The sequence below is a fragment of the Cavia porcellus genome, unplaced genomic scaffold (genome assembly GCF_034190915.1).
Source record: "Cavia porcellus strain 051 isolate PalLab524CR breed Dunkin Hartley unplaced genomic scaffold, mCavPor4.1 scaffold_1, whole genome shotgun sequence".
In the NCBI taxonomy this organism is placed as follows: Eukaryota; Metazoa; Chordata; class Mammalia; order Rodentia; family Caviidae; genus Cavia; species Cavia porcellus.
Window position 1 is genome coordinate 58415008 of NW_026947484.1, and position 19002 is coordinate 58434009.

At 49.0% G+C, this 19002-nt stretch overlaps 1 protein-coding gene across 2 annotated transcripts in view; it reads left to right on the forward strand.

Annotated features, from left to right (window-relative positions):
• Positions 1-4961: 4961 nt before the first annotated feature.
• Positions 4962-19002, forward strand: part of Gldn (gliomedin) — a 47250-nt gene continuing 33209 nt past the window's right edge. Inside the window, exon 1 of one of the 2 annotated variants that reach the window (XM_003471872.5) lies at positions 4962-5647. In XM_003471872.5, the coding sequence (XP_003471920.1) occupies positions 5270-5647 (378 nt within the window). In that variant the 5' untranslated portion in view covers positions 4962-5269. The remainder of the gene's footprint in view (positions 5648-19002) is intronic. The other variant, XM_063248720.1, reaches the window with a different exon arrangement.

Below are 19002 nucleotides of genomic sequence, written 5' to 3' on the forward strand. Positions count from 1 at the left end.
AAATGGTTAGCACACCTGTCTGTGGGGCGGGGATACAGCTCAGTGCAAAGCCTTGCAAGGCCCTGTGTTCTTCATTCCCCAGCACCAATTTGTAAAAATTATTTTTCTTCAGGACCTGCCCTGCCCATTTCACAGGCTTATTATGGGACTCAAATGACATAAGCAAGTGTTTGAAAACTAAAGGCTTTGTCTTGTGGTTTCAAAAGCAGTAATTCAAGTTTCAAAAATGGTGCTTTGCGGTATTAACTTCTAGGGATTTAGCAGTTTCAAATTCATGGATGATTCTCATGGTCTCAAAGAATCCACTCCTAGAGCTTCTCTTCCTATTTTGTTTCTGAAGACAATCACTTTTTCACTCACTGAAAGGCCGTAACTCCAGATGAAAAGGAAAAGTCTTCTTTGCACAGTCTGACATGTCTACTAGTGTGGCACTTAGTGGACCTGTTTCCAACAGGAATCGGGGGGTTGGTGGCAGTCACAGAGATGGCCCAGGTCCCTATCAGGAAAGGACTTGCTGCCTGGATACAGAGTTGAGTTGGGACCTGCCTCAGCCTCAGAGCCACCTTGCACAAGGTGGAACCTGTGTAGGGCAGGCCACATCCGTCCTGTGACCAAGTGAGACAGTGGTGCATGCTCAGCTTTCCTCCCTGACATGGGATGCCTTGATGGGCACCACACAGACTCCTGTGTGTGTTGTCTCACTGGGACGAGGGATCACCTGAGGCTCAGGGGGCTACATCGAGCTGGGCTTCTTTGTCCAACCCTGCTCATTCCTCTTTCCTTCACAGGTGCTGGCCCCGAAGACACATGCCTTGCACCCCAGATGTTATCTCCATGTCTGCTTCCTAAGACCCTGACCTGTGACATTTGGCTGCAATGCTGTAGAAAAGTGAGGTAAGTGGGAGGGTCTGTCTGTGAAGAAAGAAGGGACAATGGACAGAGGGAGATGTGAGGTGGCACCATTGCTACAACCAAAGACGGCACTCCATCTCTCAATGAATGGATGGTGCAGAGATCTAAGACGCTACAGCTGTGGAGTGAAAATCTGCTGTTCCTTGTCCTGTTGTTGATTCTTAATCACACCCTACAGACATGCTTTCACCTGGAAGCACCACTGGCTGATTTCTTACAAAGTGCCAATTATTATACAAAAACCATAGCTAATATCAGGTTTGGCCGAATAATCCAAATGTTAATCATAGGTCTGTTTTTCAATTATCTTTGTAAGTGTGGATGAAAAAGAAAGTGGCATTTTCTAGAGATTGGCTCTCGCCTGCTTCATGTGGACGGGTAAATTTCAAGGCTGAGGTTGACCCTGTTGGGGGTCAGAGGTCCTAGTTTCTTAAGTGACTGCAAATCCTACTAAGAAAAGGAAATCTCAGTTGAAAACCTGTCGCCCACCTACCCAATCCTCCCCTCTGCCCCATCCCGTATAAACCTTCTCACATGCTTTCCATTGCATTTACAATACGGACCTTGGCCTAGTAAGGCCCACCCACAAAGTCCGACCCCTGCCTCAACCCCAGCCTCTTTCCTGACTTCTCCTTGCTCTGGACACTACACTGCAGCCACACTGCTCTTCCAATGACTCCTCAGAGAAGCCCTGGAACTCCTATTCCCTCTGCCCAACACTCTGCACCCCAACCCCACCCTGGCTCCTTACTTCCTCTGGGAAGGTCCGCGGATGCCTCACCCCCAGGTCTGGAACAGGCTCCTCACTGAAATGATCTTACTTAATCCCACATGCCAGAGCTTCTCCAATCTCCATCTCCCCACTCCAACAACAGGCTTCAGGAAAGCAGAGTGATGTCCAATTTCACTCTCCACCCTGTTCCAGCTCCTAGCACTTCCTGGCATTGCAGGCTCCAAATCACCATTTGTCGAACAAATGGATAAATGAGTGAACAAATGAAAGAGGGAAATTACTGACTTTGGTTGGGTGGTCTGAGGTTTCTTAGGGTTAAAATGTAGTGTTAGTGGGAAATTAAAGCAAGGAGGCTGAGCAAAAAACGTACATGGTAGCAACTTCTAGAGAGAGTTTCTCCCTAGTCACCCACAGGGAGGAAGGCAAGGGTGGGTGAGTTTGCAGGCACCCTCTGGAGTCACAGTATGGCTGCCTCCCTCATCACAGAAGATCAAAGTACCCAAGCACCAGGCCTTAGCCTAGATGAAAGTTATTCACTTCACAATCAGGAAGAAATGCTGTGGAATTAAAGTTAGAGTGTACTCTTGAACTGGATTTCATTCTCCAATGCTCTAAAGTTAACTAGCTGGTATCATTTTAAGGGATAATTCTATTTAACCTTTGGAAATGAAGTATCTGCCTCTTAATGGAAAAGCTGCTTCTCATTGTAAAGAAGGCACACAATGTTCTTGGCTTCTTGAGTATCTTGAACTTTCCCTGTCAAAAAATCAGGCCAGATTGATAGCTAACTTTAAAAAATAATAATAATAATAAGTAGAAGGTACCAGCCCAAATGAGGAGCACCATGCAGGAACACTGTGCAGATGTATCTGTCCCCCAGAACCTCAAGAGATTTGAGAATCCAGAGGACAAAGCTCAGCGCCATTGCCCTCAGGCAAGAGCTAAGTCGGCCATGCATCCAAAAGTTCTTTTCCCAAAAAGCATCAAGAAAGTATAGTAACTAATCACCTGGTCAATCAAGTATTGATTCTGGGCACAAGTTCCGCTCTAAGGGGCCTGGTGAGGTTGGGTCCCTCTAACCAATAGCACATTGCACAGTTCTTGTACCCACAAGTCCATGCAGCCCAAAGGCAACAGCTCTGGATGTGCTACATGCCAAGTGCTTTGAATCTTTCCCGCTAGTCTCTTTAGAGCACCTAAAGGCACACAGCTAGAAAGCAGTTTCAGATGCTGGTCTGTCTGATGCCAAGCCCACATTCGTGACCACTGTGCCCTCGGGGTTGGCAGAGCTCAAGGAGACGGACACTTGGGGCAGGCACAGAGGCTCCATGGGGAAGGGCCAGTGAGGAAGCAGATGTGTAGCTCTGTGGTGGACAAAGGGTACAGACAGAAGGCAGCAGGAGGGGGAAAGACGACAGAACATGGCAGCGGCTGAGAGACACCCAGCACTGAGTGAAGCCGTCTGCTCTGCAGGCAGTCTCGACATGCCTGCATTGCTTGCACAGAAACAGCTGGGATGAGCTAGGAGAGAGGGCCACATGGAAAGGGGTCTGGCCTGTCCTTTGCCCTTCTTCTGTACCATTCTGGGCCTGGGTCAGATCCCAGGCATGGATGGCCATGCTACAGCCTTAAGAGTCCTGTGTTCTAGGAGGGGCAGCTTCATGGACTATGGGTGTCTGATGGTACCTGGCTGGTTCCAAGTGACCTTATGGTCACCCTGTCTCCTAGCTCTGACTCACACTGGGGAGTGACAGCTGGAGGTGGGAGGAGCTCAGGCTAGGGCTCACTGTCCCAGCCACTGGACAGCAGTCTCATAAGGAGCGAGGGAGGCCAGCCCAGCACCATGTACATGCTGCTCTACACAAGGAGACCCTCAGTAAACAGCTTTTGGCTTGTTCATTCATTCACTCACTCAACAGGCAGTTACCAAAGGCCCACCAGGAGCCAAGGATTGTGCTTTGGGTGCATGTGACGGGGCCACACAAGCTGTCACCATTTTGGGAGCTCTGTCCCTTGCTGTTGATGGTGGGTAATGGTGACAGATGGTCCACAGTAACTGGAATGAATATCGGCACATGGAGGAGCCCAGAAGGCTGGATGATGTTCCGCCTGCTCGTGCTCCTGGTGCTCCCTGTGTGGTTCAGTTGCCAGGCAAGCAGTCCAGGCAGTTCGCTCCTCAGTGGCTTCTCTCCATCAGCCCAAATCCTAACATGATTAGGAAAAAACGATACATGACAAGTCTTTAGATGGGTCTCAGCGTGTTACTATCTCAGGTAAAGGACAAAGTTGTGTACATCTCTGCTGCCCCTCTCAGTCACCTTGGCATCTTAGAGAAGCCTGGGGCATTTCATAATCCCACCTCATTCTGGCTGCTCTTCTGAGAACACCCAAGTAGGCCGAGGTTCTTATTAAAACTGGGGGACCCAGACCTTGGCACCCAGCTGGGATAGAGCCTCAGGTTCTTGTGCTTCCTTGGAGGCGCTGCCCTGACCCTCCCTGGAGAGGAGGCAGAAGTTTGATCCCCCCTGGGTCTTCTCTCCTGTGCCATACAGCTTCCCTGCAAAAACTGAAATAACAGCTCTGGGGAGTAGATGGTTAAGCCCAAAGGTAGCTGAGCCAGATGTGGCCCTAGGACAAGTCCTTTCTTCTTGATGCTCCAGGTGGTTCGACCACTGGCAGCAGCCTTCTCCATGGGTTAGCGGGTTATATGGCCATGTAACCAGTGCCTCCGGCAGTGTGGCACTGCTTCTCCTTAACCAGGGCCCTGGAGGAGCAGTGCCATTCAGGAAGGTCCTTTGGGGAGGCTCAGAGATGACTCTGACTTGGGGACAGTGGCCCTTGAGGCAGGAGGCCCATGAGCTGATGGAATTGTGAAAGGGCAGTGGCCAAGGGACAGGTAGGAAGCAGGCGCGGTACATCCCCCGCCCCGCACGCTTCCAGCCCTTCACCAGGAAGAGCCTACTATGGCCACGTGATGGCAGAGTGGCTTTGAACACCCACTCCTGATTCCCGGAGTTTTCCCCATCATTCTGCTGCCCCCTGGGAATGGATGTGTGGGAGAACTGTGGGCTTGTCCGATCCTGGGAGTCTCATTTCAGGGACCTCCTTCCGGACAGGTTCTGAGGGAGGGCTTGTAATCCTCTCAGGCCCCTGTCCCCCTGCACCTGCCAGTCCCCTTCCCCGGAAGGTCTCAAGATCTCCAGGAACCACGTGCAGCCCCCGGCCTTGGGTGGTGTGGGGGTGACAGGCAGCCTGGGGCCAAGTCCTGCACAGACCTCCTCCGAGGGACGTGGGCCTTGTTTGGCATCTGGATGCGCTGACCATGCTCTCCAAAGGAGGAGTGTGCGGGGCGAGGGGTGGAATCCAGTGATTCTCAGCCCATAGGAATTCCTGCCCTCCCTCTCCTCTGGCCGCCTGGCCTGTCTGGCTGGGCACTGCCCTCCCCCTCACTGCCCGCCTGTCCCCTGGGCGGCTTGGGCGCCACCGCGACTGTCCCCAGCCCGCCTCGCAGCCCGGCCAAAGAGCGGCGTGACCCGAGGCGCTGCCACAGCCCCCGGCCTGCCGGGGGTATAAAGCGCGTCTGGCCCAGCCTGCGTAGCCCTGCCAGCCGGCCGAGGTGTGCACATGGCCCGGGGCGCGGGGCGCGGGCGCGGGGCGGCGGGCTGCGGACTGCGCAGCGCGCTGGCGGCCCTGGCCGTGCTCTCGGCACTCAACGCGGCCGGCACGGTGTTTGCGCTGTGCCAGTGGCACCGGCTCCGCGCGGCGCTGCGGGAGCTGGAGGCTGAGCGTGGCGAGGACGCGGCCGTGCGCGCCTTCCTCAGAGAGCTGCATCTGGCGCGGGACCGGAACCCCGACGCCCACCCCGACCCCGACCCAGAACCTGACCCTGGCCCTGACTCTCTCAGCGCGGCGCGCGCCAAGCGCAGCCATGGGGAGCCCGCGCCGGCCCTGCGCGCCCAGAGCCAGGACACGCTGATGTTGATGACCTACTCCATGGTGCCGGTAGGCCCCACCGCGAGGGTGGGAGGGTCCCATCTGCCCGGGAGGGGCACGGGAACCCCTTCTCCAGCGTCCTGGGTCTGCAGCAAGAGGGGGCCAGGCAGTGTTCCTAGAGCCCACTTTCTTCCCAGCTCTGGGCAAAAGTGTTCATTCTGCCTGTACCCTTGGCCTCTGATGGAGCGTATGCTTCTGAAGGGATGCAGGTTTCTCCAGCACTAGGCTCCCTCTCTGACCTACCTGATGGCCAGGTTTTCCCCTGGCCTCCGCGCATCTCCACCAGGTGGCCCACGGAAGTGGAAACCATCCCTGACCCTCCTGGCCACAGGCCACGTAGACGCTGAGAAGTCCCTCCCGTGCCTCGGGCTGTTCTAAAGGGGAAAAATCAGCAGTTTCCGCAAAACACAGGGTTAGCGCCAGGTTCCAAAAGGGGCCTGTGAACCGCCCTGCGCGTGAGCTTCAGGGTCCACCGCACTGCGTGAAGCCCGCACATGTGCATCCCTTGCCGGCAGCACCAGGGGAAGAGGGTACATGGCTTTTCCCCACAGGGGTCCCAATACACACAGAGCCCAGATTTAGAAATTCTTTAAAGCAAACCACCCTAAGTCTTCTCTTTGCTTTTGCTGACTTTAACTCAGTAATTTTTTAAAAACTAGATTTGCTATAGATCATGTAGTTCTCCATTCCATCTCATTGTCCGTTGGAACCGCTGTGGTCTATTTCACTTTATAATGAGAAAAATTCAGTTGTCACCTTGGGTAGAATGAGCCATACTTTGACATCCTAGGTATCTGTAGAGAAGCCCACTTACGGCCTCTTGTGATCATAGAAGCTTTTAAATATCCTACATGAGCATAAATGCTTTTAAAACTACAAATAAGTACTGCACACTTCAAATGCATCTCTTGAGAAAGATCAAGTTTTCCATTCCTAGCTGATTTTTTTTACTCATATTATCATTTAGAAATCTGAGCCTAAGCCAAAATTAAAAAAAAAAAAAAAAAAGACTACTGTAGCCTGGTACAGTGGTTCATGCAGATAGTCCCAGCTACTGGGGAGGCTGAGGCAGGAGGATCATAAATTTGAGGTCAGCCCAGGCATCTTAGCAAGACTCATTCAGAATAAGGGCTGGGAATGTAGTTCAGTGGTATAGTGCTTGCCAAGCATGCCTACGGTCCTGGGTTCCATCTCTAGCATAAAAAAAAAAAAGGAAAATTAAGAAAATGCCTTAATTTTAGATGAAGTCCCTCCTTCCTCCCTCTTGCCTTTTGTATCCAAATTGCAAACTGTGTCAGTCACTATCATAAGAAGGTAGAGATTTACTTCGTCACTATGAAAGCTACATTTACTTCCGGTTACCTCACAGCCAGAGCACCAGCTCTCTCACAGGTTCAGAGAGCAGCACCTGAGTTTCCTCAGGCTGGGAGGCACTGGTGGATGGTCACACCATGTCCCTCACTTTCCAAGTTCTGGCCTCGTAGTGTCACTCAGGAAGTTGTCACAAGGACAGGAGGAGGCTGGGGTTGTGAGCTGACTTTCATCTTGGGAGTAGTTCTCAGGCAGAGGGTTTAGGAGTCCCCGGGAAGCTCCTTAGAAGGCAGATGCTACAGACCCACCCTCATGCTCTCCAGACCTGCAGGCTCATCCTCTCTGGACCTGCTTTCTTGGGAAGGCCCTTGATTCTCACCCCACCTCCCACAGGGTGACACATGCACTACAACTCTAACACAGCAGCTGTGACACTGCACACATACACCTTAGAGGCCTTGTTAAGAGGGGACTCAGAAGTGCTAAGAGCCTGTGGCACTAACAAGCTCTCACCACAGGCCACAGGGAAGTCCCAGAGCACTGGGTGCTATTTAGAATCATGGGACAGAGGGTGCTTGAATGTGCCCTGCTGCCTGCATCACACCCCAGAGATCCTGAATTGTTCTGGGGCATGGTCTGGGGTGCAGCACATACTCACCAACATCCAGGAGCTTGCGGTGACTTTTCTTAAGCTGGGTTACTTTATCCTAGCAATATTCCCACCATTAGTCTTTACACATGTTCTCATCTTTACTGTCTGCTTTTTCTCAGAACAGAAATTATTCACATGAGAAAACAATTTTTTAAAAAATCACTGACCTAGTATGGTGGCACACATTTGTAATCCCAGCACTCAGGAGGCTGAGGCAAGAGAATTGCCACAATTTCAAGACCAACCTGATCTACAAAAGCAAGTTCAAGGCTAGCCTGAACAATGTATCGAGATAAAAAATATCACTGGGTACCTCTAGCAGAGAAATTCTTAAGAGAAAGATCCAGTAGAATATATCATGGAATGGCATGCACACGTCTAAGGGCTAATCCACACCATCCCTGACCTTTTATGTATAGCACCAGATAATGAATGAGTGAGATCTGAGGACTCCCTCTGAGGTTTTGTGTCCTTAGAGATCTAGGAATAAAGGAATAAACTCAGTGCAGACTAATGTCAGAATTTGGAAAAGCCTTCCAGAATCGTTTGTTTATCCAAAATGTGCCTCCTCGAGCTAACTGACACTTCCCACTTCTGTGCTTGGCTGAAAGTACTTCACTCAGCAGGGTAATTCTGATTAGCACATTCTGATCAGAAGCTGGTTGGCAGCTGTAAACAAGTTCGTTTAAAAGGCAGGCTAATTAATTATTACTGAAGTGCAGTTAATTTGATACAGCCAGGTATATTCAATCTTTACAAAGCAAGTAATACTTTGGAAGAAACTTACCAACAAGGATAAGGGGTAGATAGAGCTTGGGAAACACCGGGCCAGGCCAGACATGGGAACAGGGCCTTGTGAGTGTCGAGAACAGAGAATTTACCCATCTGCCTCCATTCTTGCAAGACTCCTGCTGCCTCTGTTGAATCTCTTTCTCCTCCCAATCTGGTTGGTTTGGGGCAGCCCAGGGTATTAGGACAGCAGGTGTCTGGGTGTGTCTGGGTGGAACATGGCCTTTGGATCTCCATCAGGTTCCTTGCCTCTTGCTCTCAGGTTCTTTCCCTTACTCTGCTTCCCAGCTGCCATGAACCAGGCAGCTTTGTCCCATGGCCCTTCTGGGCCCTTCTGCCATGCTGTGTCTGTCTTAGAAACAGTCCAGTTGACTATGAACTGAAGCCTCTAAAACTACAAGCCAAATAAACTCTCCTCCTTTGATGTGGGCACTGGGTCATTTGTCCTGGCAACAGGAAAGCTGGTGGATACACACAGTGAAGAGAGAAGGCACTGAGACTGGTGAAGTGCATTCAGTGATCGGCAACCTTGGGAGACCGAAACGTTTCTAGGCCAGGACACTGTTCACAATGCTGAGCACCCCTCTAATAAGAAAGTCACTCTTACCATTTTAAAGTAGCAATTGAAAATCCAAATTATTTATTTAAGGAAGGCAAGTATGATTTAATGATAGTCTCACTGAAAAGACATTTAACAAAATCTAATGCCTATGCTTGATTTTTAAAATACACAATATAGTGGAAATCAAGAGATTATTCCCTAACATAATAAAGTACAGCTTACTTCTCTTACACCCAAAATCAGTTTTCCACTTGGGCAGAGAAATCCTAGAGATGATCTTAGTAATCATATTAAGACAGGAATATTTTGTCACTCGTAGTATCTTGCATTGTCCTAGAAGGATTAATCAGAGCAATAACACAAGGGGAGGTGCTTTTAAAATGTTGAGAGGTCTCTCATTGCTGGGACAAAATATCTGACATTCAAAATGAAGGAAGGAAAGGTTTATTTAGCTCACGGTTTGTGGAGGTTTCACATAATCAGCTGGCTCCAAGGCAGGGCTCACAGCACCCAGGCAACAGTTCAAAACAGCAGAAGACAACAAAAATAGCAAGAGCAAAAGAGGGAGAACAAGTCTCTTTGTCTCCCTTATATTGTAAGCAGGCTACCAGCACCCTGGGGCAAGTGTAGCACTCACACCTCCTCTGTGCCTCCCTCTTGCAAAGGCTGAGGACATTTATAAAATAAGGATCCTGGCTCCCTGCTGAGTCTTTAGTTAAACTTCTAAACTTCTCAAGTTAACACAATGTACCAACTATTACAGGAGCGAAAATCTGGTTAAATTCTGATCCTATATTTATATGCCTGAAAAATCCCAGAGAATTTGTTGATAACCCACTGCAAACAAAAATGGAATTCAGTGACAAATGAGATATAAAAGCATTACAAAGAAATCAACAGACTTCTCCTATCCAAACCACAATCAAATAAAAGATGCAGTGGAAGTAAAGATATGCAAAACTTATGTTTGATGTCAAGAAAGGGTTAGCAGGCCAGGGATTTAGCTCAGTGGCATAAGTGTCTGCCTGGCAAGTGTAAGGTCATGAGTTCAATCCCCGGCACCAAAAAAGAAAAAAGAAAAGAAAGGGTTAGCGACCATTCTTGAAGATCATGAAAGATTCAGACCAATAGATTCAATTGATGTTTTTAATAGTAAATTTGGAGGGATATTATGTCCTTAAGTTGGTTTAGCAGTCTAATGCTACCTCAACATAAAAATACTAACATTGTTTGGTTGCCTCAGGGACCAGACAAACTCATTCTGTGCCTCACCTGAAAAACACGATGTTGCCATGCATGCTTGGTGAGAAAATGTCCGAGAGGCTAAAACAGAGCGACAGGAAGGACCAGTGCTATCGGATATGAAAGGATAACTAAAACCTGAGTAACTAAAGCGTTCCGGGAAGAGAACAGACCAAGAGGACAGCATGGAGCCCCTCAGTGGTTCCAAATATGTGTGTCAACATAGTGATGACCAAGGCAGCACCTCACAGCAGCAGGGAGAATGAAGGACTGAGCTTAAGAAATGATGCGGAGACAACAGCGAGCCTCTGGGGAAATGTTCAGAAAGACAGCTGTATGTGCACCATGTGCGGTTTTAAATGCTCTAAATGTATCAAATGTATTTTTATAAATGAAAGTAAGATTACTGAAAGAAAATGTGAGTAAGTTCATTTTAAATCTTAGAACTGCAAAAACATGGGGCTGTAACGCAGTGGTAGAACATGTCTTTAGCATATGAAAGGCCTTTGGTTCAGTGACCAGCACTGGAAAAAAGAAGGAGAAGAAGGAGGAGGAGGAGGACAAATAGTTATATAAATGGTATATAATATATAGCATATATATTTATAAATTATATATATATGTATATAGCTCACATTTATAAATCTGTCTTAGTTACTTTTCTTGTTGCTGAAACAAAATACCCAGCACCTAAGGTTAAAGTCAGAGAGGTTTATTTTAGCTCACAGTTTGTAGAGGTTTCCATCTGTGGTTGGTGAGCTGCAAGGCAGGGTGGCGTGGCACATGGGCTGGCAAAGGAGAAACAGTCCATGGCACGGAAGCAGGAAGCAGCAGCAGCAGCCTCCCTTTCCTGTTATCCCATCCAGGCTACAAGCCCGTTGGGTGGTGCCACCCACACCCAGGGTGAGCCTTCCTAATATCCACAATCCAAACTATGATAAACCAATTAGTGGACTAATCCAGTACCACAAAGTCTTAATCCCAGAATCACATCCTGTAGATTAGCAGCCTCTGAAAAGTCCCACCTACAGTCAAGTGAGGTTTTGGGGGAACATGTAGATATAAGCTATAAAAGATAGATAGATGGATAGATAGATAGATAATTACAAAGGCCTTTATTTCAAACTAGAACTCAAAAGTAAACAATAAATAAGTAAATAAAGTTAACTATATTTTTGAAGCACACAAAACCACAACAAAAACTTTTATATTGCAAACAACAAATAATCATAAACAAAGGTAAAACATAACTGATAAGTTGGGAAAAAAGTATTTGCAACACTTATAATAGAGATATAACTTTTCTAATATGTAGCGCTACTGATGAGGAAAAAAACAACTTTTGTTGCTGCTGCTACTGCTGCTGCTGCTATCAGTGTTGTCTCTGAGACAGAGTCCCCTATGGACTCCAGGCTGGCCTGGAACTCTCAATCCACTTGCCTCTGGGCTTAGATTGTAGACATGCACAAACACCCTGGCAAAAATAAGAATTTAATAGGAAAATCAGCAACAAAATATGAATACAATAAGGAAATTGACCATATGTTTCTCAGGAAAAAAAATTCAGTGGCAAATGTGTTTGAAGCACATGGAAAAAACTATCTTAAATTTAAAACACAAATTGCAATGATCCTGAAATATTATGTTCACTTATAACAAAAGTAAACAATGACAGCATACTGTACTGAGGAAGCTGAGGGAAACAGACTTGCTCTTGCATTGCTGTTTAGGACGGACGGGTACAGCCCATGTGGGAAGCAGCTGGAAAACCCTAGCAAAAGTACAGATGCATTGGCTCCACAGCCCAGCATTGTCACTCATGGAAACTCGTCCTGCGCAGCAGACGTCATCACCTATGAACAGCATGTCCCATAGTCGCCCCTGCAGAAAAGTCTAGAAAACAAAAGGCTGTAAGTGACCACACCCACTAACCCAGGACTAATTGAATAAATTGAGCTATGCACAAACAGCTAAGCAGCTGTAAAGCAAGAATGAGGAAAGTCTCCGTTCCTGCTTGGAATAATCCCCAGGATATATTCCACGCGAAGAAAGCAAGGCAGAAAAATACATGCATCGCGTTACCTTGTGTAAGCAAGAAAGGGAAAGTAAGTAAAGAAACCAACAAAGTGCTTCCTTATGGAAGGTGGGAACGGGCCTTTCGTTGTATAGCTTTTTGTACTGTTTTATACTTTGCTGTCTTCTAAATGTGAGGAGAAAGCTCCATAAGCCCCAGGTTGTATGCAGCTGCTACTGAGCAAGACGAGGATTTGCCAAGCTGAGGCTCAGTCTTAGTCCATTTGCTGTTTCTGTGATAAAATACCTAGCACCAGGTAATTTCTAAGATACTGAAATTTACTTGGCTCAGTTGTGGAGTCTGGGAGGTCCAGAAGCACAGTACCAGCAGGTGAGGGCCTCCTGCCTGCATCACAAGATGACCAGTGGTGTCGTACAGCAGAACAGAGCAAGCCTGCTGGCTCCAACCACGTTTCCTCTTTGCAAGAATCCCCTCGTGGCATCATAGGCCCGCCTCCTCGGTCCTCGGGACCTCACCTGAATATCTGGGAGTGGAGAACCTTCTCTGGGTACCACTGACAGCAGAGCTTGAGGATTAGGTTTCCAACAGCAGAACCATAGGGACCTGTTCAAACCTCAGCTGTTTGCTGCCCAGAGAACTGGCATGCCTGATCTTTTGATTTTTCTCAAGAGAAGTTTGAAATTTTTTTTCTTTAAACCGGCTGATACTGCATTGGCCAAACAACATTCACATTGTTAGAGGCCATGTTAGGACATTTGGTCATGAGTTTGTAGCGGTCTCATATCATAAACATGAGGGGTTTTGAACAAAACCGGCTTTCTTTGGCTTGATCACCACCCTATTATTTCCCAGTCTGACTCTGAAAAGCTGGTGGTACTGTGTCACTGTCATAGTTACTATTGGCTGAGGTTGAGGTGGTTTTTCACATTTGGTTTGATTCGAGTTTTCTTTGTTTCTTTTTTTATTTCCCACTTTTAAAATCAATTCCACCTTCAGCAGACATTTCCTGCCCCTGCCACACTGGACTGTTACAGTTCCCTGAGGCCCACGTAGGAATGAGGGAGCCTCTGGACCTCTGAGAGCAGTGGGTGGTTGTGTTGGCAGCTGAAGGTTATGGCTCCCAGGTCCCTGTGTCCTTCCTGCCACAACAGAGAGGGGAGCAGCAAGAGCAGCAGGCCAGGCCCTGCAGTCCCAGAGAGACAGAACCTGCACTCTCCTCCTCCGACTATGTCTCTGCTCCTGTGTCCAGGAGGAAATGAGTTCATCTCATTGAAGCCACATGTACCTCCAGAAAGTACACTTCCACTCTGAGGACGTGGCATAACCCTGTCACCAGGCCCACCATGGAGCAGTAGTGCACCTGAGACCATGGCCCGAGGGGTTCTTGGGCAAACGGCCCTGTCAGGGTGAGTTCAGGACTGCTGCTGGTTCTGAGTGTCCCTGCCCTGGGACGTGTCCGTTATAGGCTTCACTGATCCTCAGGCCCTGTGTGCCTGCCCTGAGCTCAAGTGACATGGCATCCGTAGATCATATGAGAGCCCAGCCAACTTCCCTCTCGTTCTCTGCAGTAGCCTGTGGTGATCACCGTAGATCGGAAGCCAGGAGATGCACGTCCTGGTCCAAGGCTGCCACTAGCTAACTGTGGGCAGGTCTTTTACCTTCTCCAGGCCTCCATGTCATCATCTGTGAGACTGAAATGACAGCACCTACTTCTTAGTGGTGTTCAGAGGTTTAAAGATAACACAGGAGGGGTATGGTGCCTTTATTTAGGAGCCATACTAATTTAGGCCATCTTCAGTTCACAGATGGTAGAAGGAGCGAGGGAGCTCCCGGGGCCTTGTTTCCTTTCTGTAAGAGCTCTAACCCGAATCACAAAGGCTTCCCCTGCGGGTCCCAGGACCTCTGTGTGCACAAGCCCTGCCTCAAGCCTATCGCAGTGGTGATTAGGCTTCAGCATGGGCCTGAGGGGACACAGAGCACCAGGACGGCAGTCACTAGTACTCACCATGCACCCTCCTTGCCCCATGCCCCAGCACCCCTCCCGCATGGACTCTGTTCCTGTTCCTTCGAGGCGCCAGCTGTCTGTCCAGCGCTGCTCTGAGCTGCTGCTTTGAGGTAATAGGTGGCTCTTGGAGTCTAGATTGGCATCACATCAATCAGCCAGCCCAACTCATTGTGCCAGTGACAGCAAAACAGCAGGCCCCTTCAGGAGTGCAGGGTTTCGGGGTCCCCATGGCTCTAGACACCCCTGAAAATGAAGGGCACCTGATGCCCCCAAAGGGAAAAAACCTTCCCCATCCTGGGTGCCCCAGCTGTGGTTACCTTCATTGGTTCTTTTTGGTGTCAGTCTTAAGAAAGTGTTTGCTCTCTTTCACGCAGAAGCCTAAGAAAATGTGAGTGGAGCACAGGGCAAGAACAAGTCCTAAGAGAGGAGAGCCCTTTACTTCTCAGGGTCTCCTGTTCCCCGGGACACGGTTACCGTCACAGGAGCTATCAGAACAATGCTCCGCTTGATTAAAAAAAAAAAAAACTTATGTGATTTAAAGATATTTTTTTTCTACATTCCTCAAACTCCCCACAATCACCATCCAGAAAAGAAAGCCTTGACCAAATGTAGTTGACATTCAAGCTTAATTTACATGCATTTTATCTTCAGACTAAAGGTCATGTTGTATAAAACAAGCTAAAGGTTTTGGTTGTGATTCAGCTACAAAAGGAGCATTTTTCAGCCCATCAGTTGCTTTTATGGAAATCTTTGAGTTTTAACAGCATTATGATTTAAATAGCATAATTTGCTTGTAGTTTAACTAAAGTTCAAGATACAATTTTCTTTGCTGAAAGCTAGCATTAAAACAACAAGGCCAACTAAGGATCATTCAAAAAGCAATCTGCGGAGTTTGTTCTGAAGATGATAGAGGAAGTAACCCTGCCAGCTGCCACTCAGAAAAAGTTTCTTGTGCTTGTCAAAGTGCTGGGAACATTGAGGGGCTTTCCTGGGGGAAAGAGAAAGAGAGAGACAGAGACAGACTCAGAACTGGGAATAGCTGTACCCTCAAGCTAAAACGTTGAGCTGGTGACTGTAAAATAATCCCCCAGTTTTTAGTAACTCAGCAAGTGAGCATTGGAGTCAGGACTTTATCAGGAGGCAGCACGTCGAAGATGTGGCTCCGTGGTAGAGCACATGCTTGGCATGAGTGAGGTCTTCAGTTTGATTCCCAGTGCCAGGGAAGGAAGGAAGGAAGGAAGGAAGGAGAAAAGAAGGAAGAGGAAAGGAAGAGGGAGAGGAGGGAAGGGACAGATGTAGGGAGGGAAATGAAGAAAAGAAAAAGAGCAAAAAAGCTGAAAGAAAAGAACACTTAAAAAGGATAAAGGGAGGAGAAAAATACCAGTGTAGGTTTGGAGGCTGGAATGGGGCGAAGAAAGAGCGTTTGCTCAGCATGCTCCAGACCCTCGATTCAGGCCCAGCGCCGACGGGGCCTGCAGAACACGTCCTCTCCCCACAGGCAGTGTTGAATCTTCGAGCACTCTGGGACTAAATTCTTTGGGAGGAAGTAATCCACAGAGAGTTGTGTGATGAGCGTGAAGCCGCCAACAAGAGAGGAAATCAGCCTACACCAAACTAAGGAAAGATAGTTTCATGGTGCAGGCTGAACCTGAGTGGGCAGCAGTGCGCTGGGCAGGCAGGGGTCCATCCCCCGACCAGTGAGTGAGGTCCAGGGGCAGGAATAAAAATGGCACAGGCCAGGCAGGGCGGAGGCCCAGACAGGACTTTCTGGATGGACAGTGGGCTGGGCAGAGGAGAATGAAGTTGAGAAGGGACTTGTTGGGACCACTGAGACCCTTGACAGGGGGAGCCATAAAGAAAGTGATGGAACCGGAGAGGAGATCTGGGATCTGGAAAGACTAAAATGAGGAGAGAAGACAGCTAAAAATATCTCAAAAAACAAAAGAGAAATATGGTTTGCCCCAGCTGCACTCCTCCTAGGTATCTTTCTGAAGGTGTGGAAGTCATTCTACTGCGGTGACCCATACACACCAATGTTTACAGCTACGCAGCTCACAGCAGACAAATCGCAGTAGCGGCCACATGTCCAGCTTCATGAATGTATGAACAGAAAATATTTATACAGTGGAGCACTACACAGCCCCAAAGAAGGATGCGTATGAGCCATTTGTAGAAAAATGAATGTCTTGAGGCCGTAATTCTAAGTGAAATAAATCAGTCACAGAAGTTTAAATGTCACATGATCGCTTGGAAAAGAGAGACCGAAAATATAAATAAAGAGCAAAATGAAAGAGCCATATGAAAGAGCAAGGCCTCTGTGGAGATGGTAAGGCTGGGGGGAGGAGGGGAGGAAAAATGACCAAGAGGTGTCACAGCATTTCCCAAAGCCCCATGCTGCGTGTAGTCCCTGTGTGTCACAGACTCGCACAGAGCAAAATTAAAAAGTGAACAGAAAGCTAAGACGTACTTACATTCATCCCATTAAGATTTGTCCAGCGAAGGTGGCAGCCCTGGGAATGGGGAAGGAGGGCCGAATCCCAGAAACGGCAAGAGAAGCCCGAACCGCACCGGTACCTTCGGGACACAGGCAGGGAGCGGGCTGGTCTCTCAGGCCCAGGCAATGTGCACAGAGTGGAGCGGGCACAGTGCAGGACCTGCAGCGCACCTGGGGAATGGAGGGATGGGAAGAGGCGAGCAAGCAAGGAAGGCAGCTCCTTCCACCCCAAGCTCTGCGCTCTCCGGGAGCGAGGTCTGCACACACGGGCGTGGTGGAGGGCTGGGTTGTCAGCCTCCGAGCAGGGGAAGGGCACGGGCGCTGGAGCTGCCCACCGGCGCGCCTGCGGCCTTCAGTCGGCCTCTCCTGCCGGCCTCCCGCCTTCAAGCTGCACCCTCCTGCCTGTCACCTGTGCGGGGTGGCAGCCTGTGTCCCGAACTCAGGGTGTTCACCAATGGTTAGGGTAATATGTCTTCGCGGTTCACTATCTGTGCTCCTCTTTGTCATAAAGAGGAACTTGGGCAGAAAACCAGAACTGGCCAGAGAAGGGGCAGAGGTAGGATGACTCTGAAGTTGGGAGTCCCAGGTGAGTGGGCAACACACACACACACACACACACACACACACACACACAGTTTGCAAGTGTTTTTATCTCGATGACTGATATGAACATACATGTTGGTCTTTCCATTGACTAAATCTGTAGCTTGCTGGACCCAAGGTGCTGCCCAGCTGGGGTTCTGGTGCTGACCGCATCCACAGCTGCTTTGTGCAGGGCGCCTCCCTCCCCCCAGGACAGCTTTGGAAAGTCTCCTGCTCCAGTGCCTTGAAGGAGACCCTGTGCCCAGGGAGTGGGGCAGGTTGATAAAACGGATTCCCAGTATTTTTTGCTGTGTAGAAAGAATGCAGAGTCCGAGGATAATGGCTTTATTTTTTTGTCCATTTCCCCTAGTATCAATCACGCTGCTTAACTGTGGTTCAAGGATAAGAACACTTAGATAAGAATCAGAAATTACCTGCAGATGCTTGTTGATGGGGACAACGTGAGCGCGCAACAGTTATCAGCGGCTAGCGGAAGACCCTCCAGCAGCCCTCCAGCCTCGGGAGCTCCATTAGAGGCCTGGGTAGGGGCACAAGTGGCTCTCAGCACTTCAGAGCACCTCGATCTCCCTGCCGTGGCTCTTCCTACGCTTACTTGTTTCTAAGGTCCAGCTGAGACTTTGCATGTGTTTTGGTCTCTAATTTCTCCAGTGGTCATCAGAGCTATTGTGTCCTGCACACCATCGCAGGTGCATAAGACGCAGTATGAACAAAACACAAAATCTCTGCACTCCTGGAGTTGTCCTGCAGCCAGGGGAAGGGGAGACAAAACACAAAGTAACTAAGCAGACCATGTATAATACCACAAGGTGGTGGCGAACAGTAGAGTAGGGTGCCAGTTAGGGGAGGGAGATGAGAAGAAGCAATTCCAAGCAGGACAGCTGGGGAAGACTTCACAGAGGTTACTTTTGCATAAAGACTTTTAGAAGAGGTGGCAGAAATCATATTGTTACCACAAGAAGGAACAGGAGAGCATCAGAACAGCAAGTGCAAAGGCCCTGGTGCAGGAGGGTCAGGCTTGAGGAGAGCAAGGCTGGGAAGGAGTGTGTGGAAGGAGGCCAGGAGGAAAAGTGAGAGGAGAGGAACCAGGAGCCGAGCTCATGAACAAGGGCCTTGTAGGCTGTCGTGTGAGGACGCTGGTTTCTATGAGTCTCCGCGGAAGGAAGCGACAGAGTCCCCGTGCCTTCTCTGTGATGATAACAGACTGTGTGGCAGGTTGGGAGTGGAGGGGGAAAGGCCATGTAGACAGTGACTACAGTCCTGCCAGGAGAGGGGTGCTGGCTTAGACCCGAAGGGCGATGCGAGGGGGACAGTGCCCGGAATGCTCTCTGTTTGGAGGCTGAGCACTGAGAGAATTGCTACTACCAGACAGCACCACTGCGGAGGGAACAAGTGTAAGCACAAGACCAGAAGTTCAGATTTGCTCACTGTTAGCACCATGACTTCTGTTTGGTGTCCAAGTAGGTGCCCGTCAGGGGTCAGCTCCATGCAGAGGCCTGGGAGAGGCCCAGCAACACACACAGGAAATAGCAGAGAAGATGAGCGTGATGTTACGGGGAGTAGCAATCAAGAGTCCACCTATTTCTTATTAAATCTAGGCTGCTTGAAAAATGGAAACAGCTCTTTTATCAACTGATTGTATTGTGAGCCTTTTGTGCCCAGAGATTGTTATCT